This window comes from Ruditapes philippinarum, unplaced genomic scaffold (genome assembly GCF_026571515.1).
Source record: "Ruditapes philippinarum isolate M1 unplaced genomic scaffold, ASM2657151v2 ctg1379_1_1_1_1, whole genome shotgun sequence".
In the NCBI taxonomy this organism is placed as follows: Eukaryota; Metazoa; Mollusca; class Bivalvia; order Venerida; family Veneridae; genus Ruditapes; species Ruditapes philippinarum.
The window spans coordinates 46,444-60,239 of NW_026864462.1; the positions used below are offsets into that span (position 1 = coordinate 46,444).

General features: G+C 31.6%; 1 protein-coding gene across 1 annotated transcript in view; it reads right to left on the minus strand.

The window, feature by feature from the left end:
• LOC132725687 (cAMP-dependent protein kinase type II regulatory subunit-like) overlaps window positions 1–13,004 on the minus strand; it is a gene marked incomplete at its 3' end in the record, with an annotated part of 53,186 nt that extends 40,182 nt beyond the window's left edge. The window contains 1 exon segment of the mRNA XM_060710862.1: window positions 12,427–13,004. Within this exon segment, the coding sequence (XP_060566845.1) occupies window positions 12,427–12,646 (220 nt within the window).
• Between the last annotated feature and the right edge of the window lie 792 nt (window positions 13,005–13,796).

The window sequence follows — 13,796 nt, forward strand, 5'->3', positions numbered from 1 at the left end:
TAATCACCCAGGTCATAGCGCTGTTGTGAACTTATAACAGTGGTAATAGTTGAATGACACTGTCAAATATTTATGACTTTATATCTGAACTATTTCCTTACAAGCTTTAACTTATAATATTAATTAAAATTGTTGTTGAGTCAATGTGCATTTGATTCTTCTGATTTTATTCCTGTAAAATTTGAAACAAAATGTCCTATAACTACAGGTACATGTACTTAGAAAAAACAAACAAAAATATTTAAGCTAATCAACATTATATAAAACAGACTGATTGTAACTCAAATTTCCCAAGCAATACTATTTTTCCTTATGCATCTTGCAACTTTAATTCTCTACAACAAGAAATAAGAGTTTTGTTCAATGGTTTCTGGTTTATGAACTTAGCAAATGAGAAAATTCACATATAATAAATTGATCTTATATTAATTCCAATGTCAGCTCACAAGTTGAGATTTTACAATTAATAAAGAGTAAATCAATGTTGCTAATCACAGAAAAACATTAACCAAAATAATGTTCACAGCAAGCTAAGGTTTAAAATTGTTTTGTTTAAGAGATTTTATTATCAAAACATTTAACTCTGAACATGCTAAATTTGTTTAATGTCTTTGCCTTTCTTTGATTTTAGAACGGTCATGATTCAAAGTTTAATAGATTTAAGTATCAAATATATAAAGTGGACATAACCTGCAGCATAAAGAGCATTGTTCAGAATGCATGAAAGTGCAGGCTGGCCTGTCTCTATACTGTTACTTGTTGCAAACGCTTATCTGATTAGCTAGTTTCTATTTCAGCAGGTTCTGGGACAGCTATCTAACAGTTAAGTACAGCTGATATACTTGCAGATTGGCCTGGCTGTACTGCTTGATGTAATCTACCCAAAGAGATAACGAAAGGGAGTACTATTTATTTTATGATAATAAATTCAATTATTCCAGCAATATAATCAAATATCCTTTAATAATTAATAAGCTAATATATACATCTTAAGGTAAAGGTATATGAGGAAAGTCACCACCTTGATCTTACAGATGAACAGTTATAACAAAAATACAAAATTAGACAAAAATCAGCAAAAGCTGGAAACACAGTTCTTTGTGTCTCTAATTATAATAAAAGTTAAAATTAAATTTCATTATATAACAGACTTTCAAAAATTTACACAGAAAACGTTTCACTATGATTAAGACCTAGGAGTAGGTATCAAATTCCTGGCAATAGGTTTAAAAAAATAACAACCTCACAAACTTTTAAAAATCAACTTATTTTTGAGGGTTTTATTGTGAAATTGTTGCAGTTCATATGACCTACAATCATTCATGCTGATATCTCAAAAAAATGAAGCTGGAGTAATTTAATACCTACGGTAAAAGATGCAACAGATATATACCGGTACCTTCTGCAATTATTTTCAAAAAAAGCCGTTTAGACCATGGTTTGTCGATTTTGGGTCAGGCCTGTAAGATTTTATAAGTAACTATCCTGACTGGCCTGTGAAAATTTAGCAGTCAATCACATTAGATTCTGAAAATTAAATGACTGAATTTCAAATAGAACAAATAATTTATCCTCAATTAAGGGAATAGAATTACTAAATAACTGTAGAACTCCTTATCCTTCATTTTACTTTCCACTTTCAAACTCATAACAAGTAAATATATATGCAACATATTAAGATATTGATATGCAACAATATTATAGAAAATGACTCATCAAAAAGCAACCAGTCATAAAAACTGGCCGAACAATCTTCTGGCCATCCTATGTACATTTTCAAAAAGCAGCAGTATGACATCTTCCAAAATATGGAAATATGGAATAGAAAACAACTGATGCATCATTGTTTTAGTAGAATATATATGATGGAGATGTAACATGTATTTACCATTTCTGGCAGCCACAGCACCTCTCCTCTCTTTCCTGGACTCTCTAAAAGCATTCCTTTCTATACAAAACTCGTCCTCTAATTCCATCATTATAAAAGTATTTCACATTACAATGATCTATGAGATGATTTTATTAAATCCTCTACAAGGGATTCACTTCATTTCACTGAATTGGAGCTTTTTGTTTCTATTTTTCATGCAATGTTGGAAGTAAAATCAATAGGCGACATTCTGCTCCTATATTTTTAAAGTTCTCATGGTAAACAGATATAATTATCTCTCCCAACCCTCATCATAAAACTTCTTTGTAACATTGATAACAAGAAGCTGACTTTTGCCAATCTAGTAAGAAAGAAACTGTCACTAACAGGAAAACTTGTTGCTATTCAATATACAAAGTTTTTTTTTTTCAAAAGATTTCTTTTGTGTTGTTGTTCTTTTGTTGTTGTTGTTGTTGTTAATTAACTTTTCATTGTTATTAGTCCTACATATATCATTCCCTATAACTGATTATCACTCACTTTAAAAAGAACATTTCAAATAATATACATGTACAAAACCTTTGCATAACTTCAATAAAAAGATATGTAAATCATCCAAATTGTCACATATGATTGTCCGAAAATCTTATATAAATGATACACATTTATCAAGATAGAAAATCCATTATCAAGTGATCACAATATTTGTTACATATACTATAATTTTCCTTGCAGCACCATGTAAATCCTTTGGGAGAGTCTTCATGTTTTCCTCCTATAACTTGCGATTTTATAAACAATTGCTAGTCATGCCGCACCACCATCATTTGTATAAAATGGATAGAGCAATGAAAACAAGATATTTGCATAGTATTTACATCCCAAATCACGATATACATGAATATATTTCCCAGAAAATTCTCCGAAATAGTCCTAACATTACATGTCTAACAGATACGCTAAAACATTGCAAAATGAGTGACAAATAATTTTCATTGATTATTTGAATCACAAAGATTTTATCCTGACATGCAAGAATCTATTCTTTAAAGGTTGGTTTTCAATACAATATAAGTCTCACATGCAGCTACAAATTATATCCATCAGAGTAAGAAATCAGACAATCAATAATCACAAATCGGCTAAATTATCAACTGACCTTTTACCTTTATATTTATAAATGTCAACTTAAAGGTTTGAAAAGAAATTCACTTATTAACAACAAATCAAAGACAGTTAAATTGGAATACATTAATTACCATCTGATGACTTCAATCAATTTTGCAAAGTCATAATTACACTGTCTCTTTGATATTAATTCTCAAGGCTTTAATCAAGAATCATTGTGAATGATCATTAATGATTCAATATCATTTGTATTTAGGAGAGTTTCAGATATCTCATTCATTTCTGATCGCTTTGTGTCAACCATCTGTACCTATTCTGTGACTAAATTACGGAGAAAAAAAAATTTTTTTCAGTGTATCATTATTATCAGTAACTGTTTCTCTTTTTTTCCCAATACTTGACTCAAATTATAGATCATATTTAGCAAACTGGCACTATGGCATCAATCAAAATGTGGCAAAACTAACGATTACCATAGAATTATCATTTAAAACAGCAGCACAAGTGGCATCAAAAATGAACATTAATGTAACAATTTAAGCCCATCCATCATACATCTATTGGTCAGTCTTTCCTGAGTGAGAATCTAGGATCAATCACTGATCACACTGTCTACAGTTTAAAATCACAGATGATGCAGAACATCAGAATATTAATATAAATATCTCCAGTTAAATGCAATTTTCCTGAAGCTAAAATATGAAAATAAAGATAAACAGGGAGTGCAACTAAGACACAATCAATTCTCAAACATTTAATACCCATCGATAATGCTCAAAACACACAAAACAAACAGATACATTCTCATCATAGTACTTTTGTTTTTTTTACCTTTGTGTGTTCCAGTATGAATATTGAAATGAAACTTCTACTGTTAATGAACATATGGAGCATGTGCCTTTAATGGAAAGCTTTGATATTTATGTACATAAGACCGGAGAGCTGTCATGACAATCTGACAATTATCCTTAGAGAAACAGAGTTTCTGAGTAGGATCAATGGAAAAAATAGATACATTCTTTAATTACATTTCACATGAAAACAGAGAGATTTATTGCACCTTAAGAAATGCAATCTATTTGCAAGATTGTTTGGAAGACATATAATGGACACAAGGGAGAATAATTCAACAACTTCTTTTTGTTAACCAAATCCATAAAATTAGTTTTACGCTTTAAACCTTTTCACTTTGCACATGTCAATTAACCTTTTTTCAAATTACCATTTGTGGACATTCCTCTCCTTTTTTGTCTTGTTGTATTGCTTCACTGTTCCAAGTCATATTGTGTTGCTCTATGTTCCATGTATTATTGCATTAATCTCTCTTTCATGTCTTGTGTTGCCCCACTGTTTGTTGCTCCATGTCCCATGTCTTGTCCAGTTGCTCTACTGTTCCATGTCATATTGTGTTGCTCCATGTTCCATGTATTATTGCATTAATCTCTCTTTCATGTCTTGTTGTGTTGCTCCACTGTTTGTTGCTCCATGTCCCATGTCTTGTCCAGTTGCTCTACTGTTCCATGTCATATTGTGTTGCTCCATGTTCCATGTATTATTGCATTAATCTCTCTTTCATGTCTTGTTGTGTTGCTCCACTGTTTGTTGCTCCCATGTCTTGTCCAGTTGCTTCACTCTTCCAAGTCATATTGTGATGCTCCATGTTCCATGTATTATTGCATTAATCTCTCTTTCATGTCTTGTGTTGCTCCACTGTTTGTTGCTCCATGTCCCATGTCTTGTCCAGTTGCTCTACTGTTCCATGTCATATTGTGATGCTCCATGTTCCATGTATTATTGCATTAATCTCTCTTTCATGTCTTGTTGTGTTGCCCCACTGTTTGTTGCTCCATGTCCCATGTCTTGTCCAGTTGCTTCACTCTTCCATGTCATATTGTGATGCTCCATGTTCCATGTATTATTGCATTAATATCTCTTTCATGTCTTGTTGTGTTGCTCCACTGTTTGTTGCTCCATGTCCCATGTCTTGTCCAGTTGCTTCACTCTTCCATGTCATATTGTGATGCTCCATGTTCCATGTATTATTGCATTAATCTCTCTTTCATGTCTTGTTGTGTTGCTCCACTGTTCCTTGTCATATTGTGTTGCTTCACTGTTCCATGTATCATTGCATTAATTCTCTTTCATGTCTTGTTGTGTTGCTCCACTGTTTCTTGCTCCATGTCTCATGTCTTGTCCAGTTGCTCTATTGTTCCATGTCATATTGTGTTGCTCTACACTTTCATGTCTTGTTGGGTTGCTCTATGTCCAATGAGTTATTTTCATATCTTACTGTGTTGCTCCATGTCCCACATGTATTATTGCATCACTTGCTCTTTCTGGTCTTGTTGTGTTGCTTCAAAGAACTTTCCATGTTTTGTCCAGATGCTGAACTGTTCAATGTCATTATCCTCTGTTCAAGGTATTGTTGCCTTGCCGCCATGTTCCTTGTATTGTTGTAATGCTCCACATTCTATGTCATATTGTGTTCCTCCACAGTTACATGCCTTATTGTACATGTTGCTTTGCTTTTCCATGTATATTTGCGTTACCCTGCTTTTCAATGTCACATTATTTTGTCCTACTTTTCATGTCTTTATGTGTCGCCCTGCTGTTGCTAGTTTTAATTCTGTTCCTTTGCTTTTCCATGTATTGTTATGTTGCTCAAATTTAACAATTTTTAACAATTAGTGTGCTTTAAATAACAAGCACAATAATAAAAGATTCTTGAGAATATGTTGTTTATCTGATTGATCTGATTTGATTAAGCAACAAAAATTTACTTGTCTAACAATCTGGCCAGGGTCACTGGCTATGAAATATTTAATATGTTTCCTTAAAGTTTACAACAGAGAAATTGTAACTTTATATAGTAGAATGGTTTTGTTTGCTTGTTTGTTTTTGTTTGTTGTTGACTTTTTTATTGTAAAGTTGAGTACTCCATAATTATGTAATCTAACACATTATATCATATGGCAAAAAAGTTAGCTAATGTAACCTAAATAACCTCATTACATCCATAACTATGCTAATTTTATACACAGAATTTTGTCATATGTAACTTGCATGTAACCTTAACATTTTTAAATTAATAGTTTTGAGTGGAATCTAATTATGCATATATATGGTTTTCAACATGAGACTGTTCCACAGGGTTTAAGGAAATTCCTCATTAAGTTAAAAACAATACCGGTATGTATAATGCTTCAGCAAAAAGTCCTACATGAAATGGATTTTGTTGCAGTGCCAATCTGCATGAATTATTTAATAATATTGCATTAATAAATGTAGGCTAGTCCTATGTTTGATCAATTAGAGAGATATAATATATCATATTGCTCTAATTATGGCTTAAACTAACACTTTCTTATAAACTTATTATGAACTGCTAAGGAAAAAAAGATTTTTAAAATTCATGTACTCCTGTAATGATTTCAAATCCAACAGAGTTATCTCCTAGATTGACAAAAACATTTAAAATGTTTGGTTACAAATATACTTGTCTAGAACTGGATACTGGTGCCAATCAAATGGTAAAATACAATATCATGTATAAATGAAAAGATGCAGATAATTTAGTGATACTGCATACCATCAGAACCAATGCTAATATAAGGAGAACAATTATTCACACACATTTTAAGAGCCATTGCTTTTTACATTTGGAAATAACACTGAATATTGGTTGTCATGGTGGGTAAAAAAACAACAACCCTGCATATGATGATTTGTTTGTTTGTTTGATTGGGTTTTACGTCACATCGACACAGTATAGGTCATATCGCGACATTCCAGCAAGTTACTGGTGGAGGAAGACCTTAGGTGCCTCTCCGTGCATTATTTCAGGCACAAACGGGCACCTGAGTTGAACCAACGACGTTCCGTAAGCTAGCTGGATAGCTTCCTCGCATGAAAGAATCCAAGTTTCTGTCGGGATTCGAACCAACAGCGGTGAGGGGCAAGTGGTTTGAAGTCAACGACCATAACCACTAGGTGATGAGAAACAGTGCAGAAATTATATATTATATCTTTATATGTTGTGTTTCTTTATATATTATATTGCAGCAATAATATTATAATATTTTTATGTAACATATTTCAATAATTATGTGTAGAACTGGAAAATCAAAAGGTAGACGAAGCTGACATGAACCAGTCAAATCAATATGAAATAGCATATGATGATATAATAAGTCAATTACACCTGAAAAGCCATATGAGTTTCTTTCCCAGACAATTGTATTAACCAATATAACCAATGAAATTACTCCTACGATTAATTTCTAGCATGGGTCCAATTTGTCAATGTCTAATGTCTTTATATAAAAGCAGAGAACCAGTTATAATCTAGGTGCAGAATTCACTGAGGAATCCGTGGCTGGTGAGGAGTCGTATCTATTGCTGGCGGGTAGTTTTAACTGCATACATTTTTGCAATAGCGCTTGAATAAATGAACATAGGCATTTTCATTTACTTTGTTTATTTCTATATTTTCTTTGAAATATTGAATAAAGCAAAGGTATATGTATATATTTATATATATATATACATTCATTAGACTTGTCATATTTCTAATACATTATGACTTTTACTTTTGTTCTACGAACAGGGCTATTCCTGGCCAGCATCTTTTTTTACAGTCACTGCAGGAGACCCATACAGAAGAGTATTCCTGTTTTACTCTTATTACTATTTGTAGGAGGTACAGTATAATAACAGAAGTAACCACTGTTTAAATAGTTATTATTAGTTAAGAGTGAAATATAAAAATGTCACCCCTGGATTTAGAGTACTACTACTACATGGGCTCATAGTATATATTTGAAAGAAGTTGGGTTATTTCTCAAAGTTTGCTGCCACATACATTATTAATTACCATTCACAAAGGAATGTAAAAAAGAAACCACCAAAAGCAGCTAAGATACAACAGGTTGCAGATTTAACATGGCTACTGAGTCTTAATGAAACCCCTGCTAAAAATGGGAGTAACTTTCCAGGCATTACAAAATCACAGAAGTACTTTATTAAAGAAAAGGGGAATGATTGCTAAGACAGAGCCCTAATTACCTAGACTATAGACTAGAGCCAGAATTGTTTTGGAGGAAACAAAAATAATACATGTACCTTTTTGAGCTAAAAACTGATGCAAATAAAATAAGTTAATTTCTTTTAAAAAAACAATTATTGAAAAGCTTAAATAAAAACTGAAATACAAATAATTCAATCTCTGTTTGCTTTAGGTTTGTTTTATTTCTGATATACATGACTTTTACATAATTAAAGGGACTTAACTCTATACTGAACAGTATTATGGCATCTTGGAATATCCATCCTCTTAAGCTTATTAACCTAAAAAATCCATTTATTCAATAGTACTTACATGCTGTTAAAGACATTATAAGCAATTTGAATCAAATATTCTTTAAAAAGTGTAGTGATGTAGCTTGCTCTACTGGGTACTTAGTATTTCTGTGGATAGAGCTAGGTAAAAATGGGTACACATTCTACTATTAAATGAATAAGATGAAAATGTTAATTATTTTGTGAAATTTAAGAGCATTTTATATCTTCTCTTACAAACTTAAATCTATTTCTATAATAAACAAGGTGTTGGAAATTTTCTGAACTATTGCATTTTAAAATAAATTCCCGTGAGATTCCCGTGGATGGTAATATTTCAAAGGACAGGGTATTTACAGGAAATTACATATCTTTCAAATCTTCCTATCAAGACCCTAGAGGCATAGTTAGATTTATATTTCCTGTCCCTACAAAAATTAAGTCAGCACACCTGATTTTCAACTTAATTAACTTCAATTTTACTTTCCTCTCTGAGCACTAGCAGTGATAATGATTTACCTAATTGCCAGTAAAGCAATGAAGTCTTCCCAGATTCTGTACTGTTGACTGCTTAATTCTTAAATTTCAATAGGGCCATCCTTAAAAAAATGTTTGTTTGCAGTAACCCGACCCAGAATTTTCCAGGTGGGTAGGTAGGTCGATTTTTTTTTTTTTTATTGAACTGTACTCCCAAATAAACATGGAATTTCAAAATGCTGGACAATATATGCTTTGATAATCTGGTAACAATAAATAAATTGATAACTGAATTCTAATTTAATAAGACCTACATTTTATTTCTTCTATTAACCTTTAAAAGAACGAAAACAAAGCACAAGGCATAATTTTCTGATTCAAAAAAAATAATTTTTTATCCAGACCATGAAAAAAATTTTTGAGTAGGGGCAAATTTTGTGAGTCGGTCGCGTTACTGCAAACAAACATTTTTTAAAGGATGGCCTAGAGGACAGTTCCAGATTTTAAAAGATAGTGTATAACACAAATTATGGTGAATACATCAAAAAGAAGAATAAAAAGCATAAAATTAATTTCCAAATGCAATCCTCAATATCAAACAATTCCATTATGAGAAAGGTTTATTATTTGGTAATATTTTAAAGCTATGGTATAAACAAATCAGCTACCCCTATCAAATAACAATACATTAACATGAATTAAAGCCTCCAGGTAAGTGATGTTTGATCAGATACAGGACTGCTAAGCATTACGAAAATGTTTCACTGACGATATCTAAGAGTTAATCAATAAAAAAGCACAAACGCTTGCAGCAAATCAATAAAATATGATGAAGATGGCCATGAAATCCCTACAGTGTCCTTAGTTATATTATCATTTCATATTTTCCTTGACAATTATTAACATGAAGTACTGTCTATGTGTAGTTACAGTGTAGACTAAACCATCATATTGATGAACTTATTTCAGGACTAGAGACAAATGGATTTTACTGTTGTACATGTAACTGCCCAAAATATTACAATCTATATATACATTAGATATTTTACATAAAGCTACAATATATGATAATACAGTAACAACCTGGCACTAATTTATTTCTAGTCATCCAAAATAAGACTACCTGTAACCCTGTAGTTTGTATTCAAGCCAAATTTTTATTATGCAATGATATATGAAGTGAAAGGCTTATGAAAATAACTAATTCTATAGTCCCAAACACCAGTGACAACCTTCTAAATGGCAGACTTACGTTCTATCTCTTAATTTAATTAATACCTTTTGTTCATATATTTCAGGTCAATCAATGAGTAATGATGACATTAATAATGTCTTCACTAGAAGGTGGTCAGATTTCTGATTGTAAATCAATATAATACATCTTATATATGAATAACTCAATGACTTAACAGGTATTTTATTTGATCATTTTCTCATAATACAGTATTATACTAAAAGGTTTATCACAAGTAGACAAAAATGCTTAAGCCTTTTTACTGAATACATCCAAGGTTTTTTTCTTTAAAATTTAAAGAGGACAAGGCCTTCCTGACAAGAATTATTTTTATTGAGACAGTGAAGTTTGCATGTACACATATAAATTTGCATTTCTGCTTTATATATGTATGTACTAATCTTAGTAATACAGTTCCAAATTATAACTTTTCATGAAACTGAAAGAAAAATAGCAATGTTTCACTTTCTGACAACATCATCAAAGATTGCCATATGTAGACAAACTAGTAATAAAACTAATTCTTTCAAACTCTTTAAATTATAGAATAAAGCAGGTGCTGTCAGTAAGACAACATGATTGGCTTTTCTCAGTGCTTCACAGTAAGAGAAGTGTTAATAATCTATAAAAACATAACTCAGAGATATGTGACCTGCAGTCAACAAATTTAAGATTTTTAATTTACTACTGGTCGGGGACCAACAATCGGACACTTTTTAAACATTTTTCCATACAGTTTTTAGAATTTATAAGCTAGGGAACTAAAACTTTTACACAGTACAGCTAGGTTCTTCTCCGAACTAACGGACTAGTTTGTTTATTTCTGATTATGTTGACACTTATATCTGAGGCCTGTGAATAAGGGTATCAAAATTACCTGAATTGTCCACACTACAGTACCATGTGTCCGGACAGATATGTCCATGATGCTGATTTAATTCAATAAAACTTTTGGTGTTTTAATTTTTTTATTTTTAACATAATATATTGAAATAAATTTAATTACTTAATTATAGAACAAACATGCAGTTATTGTTGATATAAATGCGACTGATCGATCTACAACCACTGAACAAATAAAAAAGGCATTTTCGGGGCCGTCCAGGTTTGGTGGTTGTCCGGTTTTGGTGGTCTCCAACCAGTAGCCCGAATTCCAGTCTTGAATTTATTCTACTATATTTAACTATTTTTCTTAAAATTTTCACTGGCCCGAACTAATTTTCACTGGCCATGGGCCACCGGGCCAGTGCTAAATTTGATGACTGGAACTGTGTCCATAATGTTAGATAATCAGAGAGAACAAGTGAGTGACTTAGTTTCAACTTTGATTCCCTTCATAGTAGATTTGGAGATACCAACTCCAATCAACTAATTTTCTTGCATACAACATTTCTATATGTTTCCTTTTTTATGGTTAAATATGTTTTATTGATGTTTACCATTAAATAAATTTGTGATGTCCATTAAATTAATTTGTGATGTTACAATGTTATTATAATGAAATATATCCACAGGTGACTTTGATAATTACCCTTTGGAAGCTTTTTTGAACAGCAAGTTTGATACATAATATTTCTGATAATTTAAACTTCATGCTAATGAAATTCAGCAGATACCTAAGATTTACTTTGAAGATTAAAAAAGTCAAATTGTTTTTCTTTCTTCGCAACACATCTCACAAGGCAATTGGCTAAACAGAATTGAAGTTGAATCTTCGACACTCCTCGATAATTTAACAAAATTTGTTGATTTTGTATCATTCAACATTATGTGTGCAAATTTATAGTAAATACATGTACTTGTGTCTCAGCAACAAACATGCACATTTTTGAAATTAATATTGGGACATAGTTTCTGCAGAAATTTCCAATAATAATGATATTCTTCCTTGTTGGCTACTGTAAAAATAAACGTTATTATAATTTGAGAAATTTTGACCGTGTAATTATTAAGCAAAATGCATTTTCTTTAAGTATTCCACCTCAAAGCATGTAATAAATATCAAATATTCGTAAAATAATATCCCTTTAACATTGTTTTTTCTCAAATTCAATGGTTTAAAACCTCTTTACATATGATGATTATAAATGCAGCTTGGTGAAAGTTGACATTACACTGGGTCTACTAACTTGTAAGTCAAATTGTTCCTATATAAGAGACAATATCACCAGCGTTATAACAGGGCAATTCCTAAGCAGGGAGATTAACAACTAGTAATTTATTGAACCAACATCACTATAGACTTATATCTAGTCGCAAACAAAAAAATGAAAATCTAAAGCTTAGCAGTGTGGTGACTGATGAGTGATGGAGAAAATGCATAAAAATCCATTTAGACATTATAATAAACAATTAATTTAAACCCTTATAACTGGTTTACCTATCATAGGTTCATCATCACTTTCATCAGTTTGCATGGGCTCTGATTCTGCAAATCTAACACCTCTGCCTTTTTCATTTTGATCATCACTCTTCTTGTCATTTAGTTTGTTGAAATATTCAGCTGCAAACTTCACCAAATCTGGTGGCCTCTCTTTCAATACTGCAACTGTAAAATCTTGAAGGAGATCAGTTAATCCGTCTGGAATTTCGAAGCTCATTTTATTATCCAATGCAATGCAATTCCGAGCTTAAACTACAGTCATGTATTTTAATACATGTAAAGTTCCAGTTGACAAATAAATATTGGTTACAGACCAACCTAACAGTCGTGCACTTCTCACGATTGACGTCAACGCACGATTATATTCTTCCGCGGTTATCAATAGTGTACTTTGTAAGAAATCCACAATTGGCCAAACAACTCGTCTTTGATAACCAAGTTGACAAAAGTCTTTACTAAAGATTTATTTTTGCTGTTACTGTAAGAGGAGAGAATGTTTAGAAATACAATTATACCCTACTGTTAAAAACTACTTTTCGAAAATTTCATGTCGTCTGAAATGCAGTCTTGCGCTATGTTTAGATAAAAAGTGCGGTTAAGGACAGAATACACTATTTTTCTTCATGAAAATTCATATAGTAGGTCTAGTTCAGGCCAAGATGAACTTCTTTGGCCGTTTTGGTGATTGTGTTCCTTCTTGATATTGCTCTTCCACATAATTTCATGAAAAATACAATTTTTTGTTAATAGCTGATTTGTTGTTGTTTATGCGTTTATTTATACTGGCCGCCGGACGAACCCATGGCAAGTGTTTGAATTAAATTAAAAAAACAAAACAATAAAACATTTTTTTGTTTCATATATGTAAAAAAGATACTTTTGAAAAATAGTGTCATGACATCTGATTTCATAATTATGATAATTTATGACAGCCTGTAATTTTATGTTGTTTGAAAAAAGTTTAGCTGTACATGTAATTGCATTAGGAATGTCTTACAAATATTAGAAAGAATACAGGTCCTACATGTAGCTTATTACCCTGAGGAACTCTACTTGTTACAGTTTGCCATCCTGAATAAGTTCCGATTATCCGGTGTTTAAAGTGGTGGCTTTTATCCATTTATAATTTTGCCTCTTTTACCTAAGCTACAGACCTTAGCTAGTAGTTGTTTTTTCTTCCAAAATGATTTGCATTTAGAAGATGGACCGTCGGCGACATTTATGTTTACAAATAACAATTTAATGCTTGGAGTTGTTGAGTAAGTATTTTTCTCAAAATATCAAGTAAAAGTCAACCTAAATTAAATAGATTTATAGATATAAAAGTAACCAGTACATTATTTATATAGTTGTAGAAATCGAAAGTG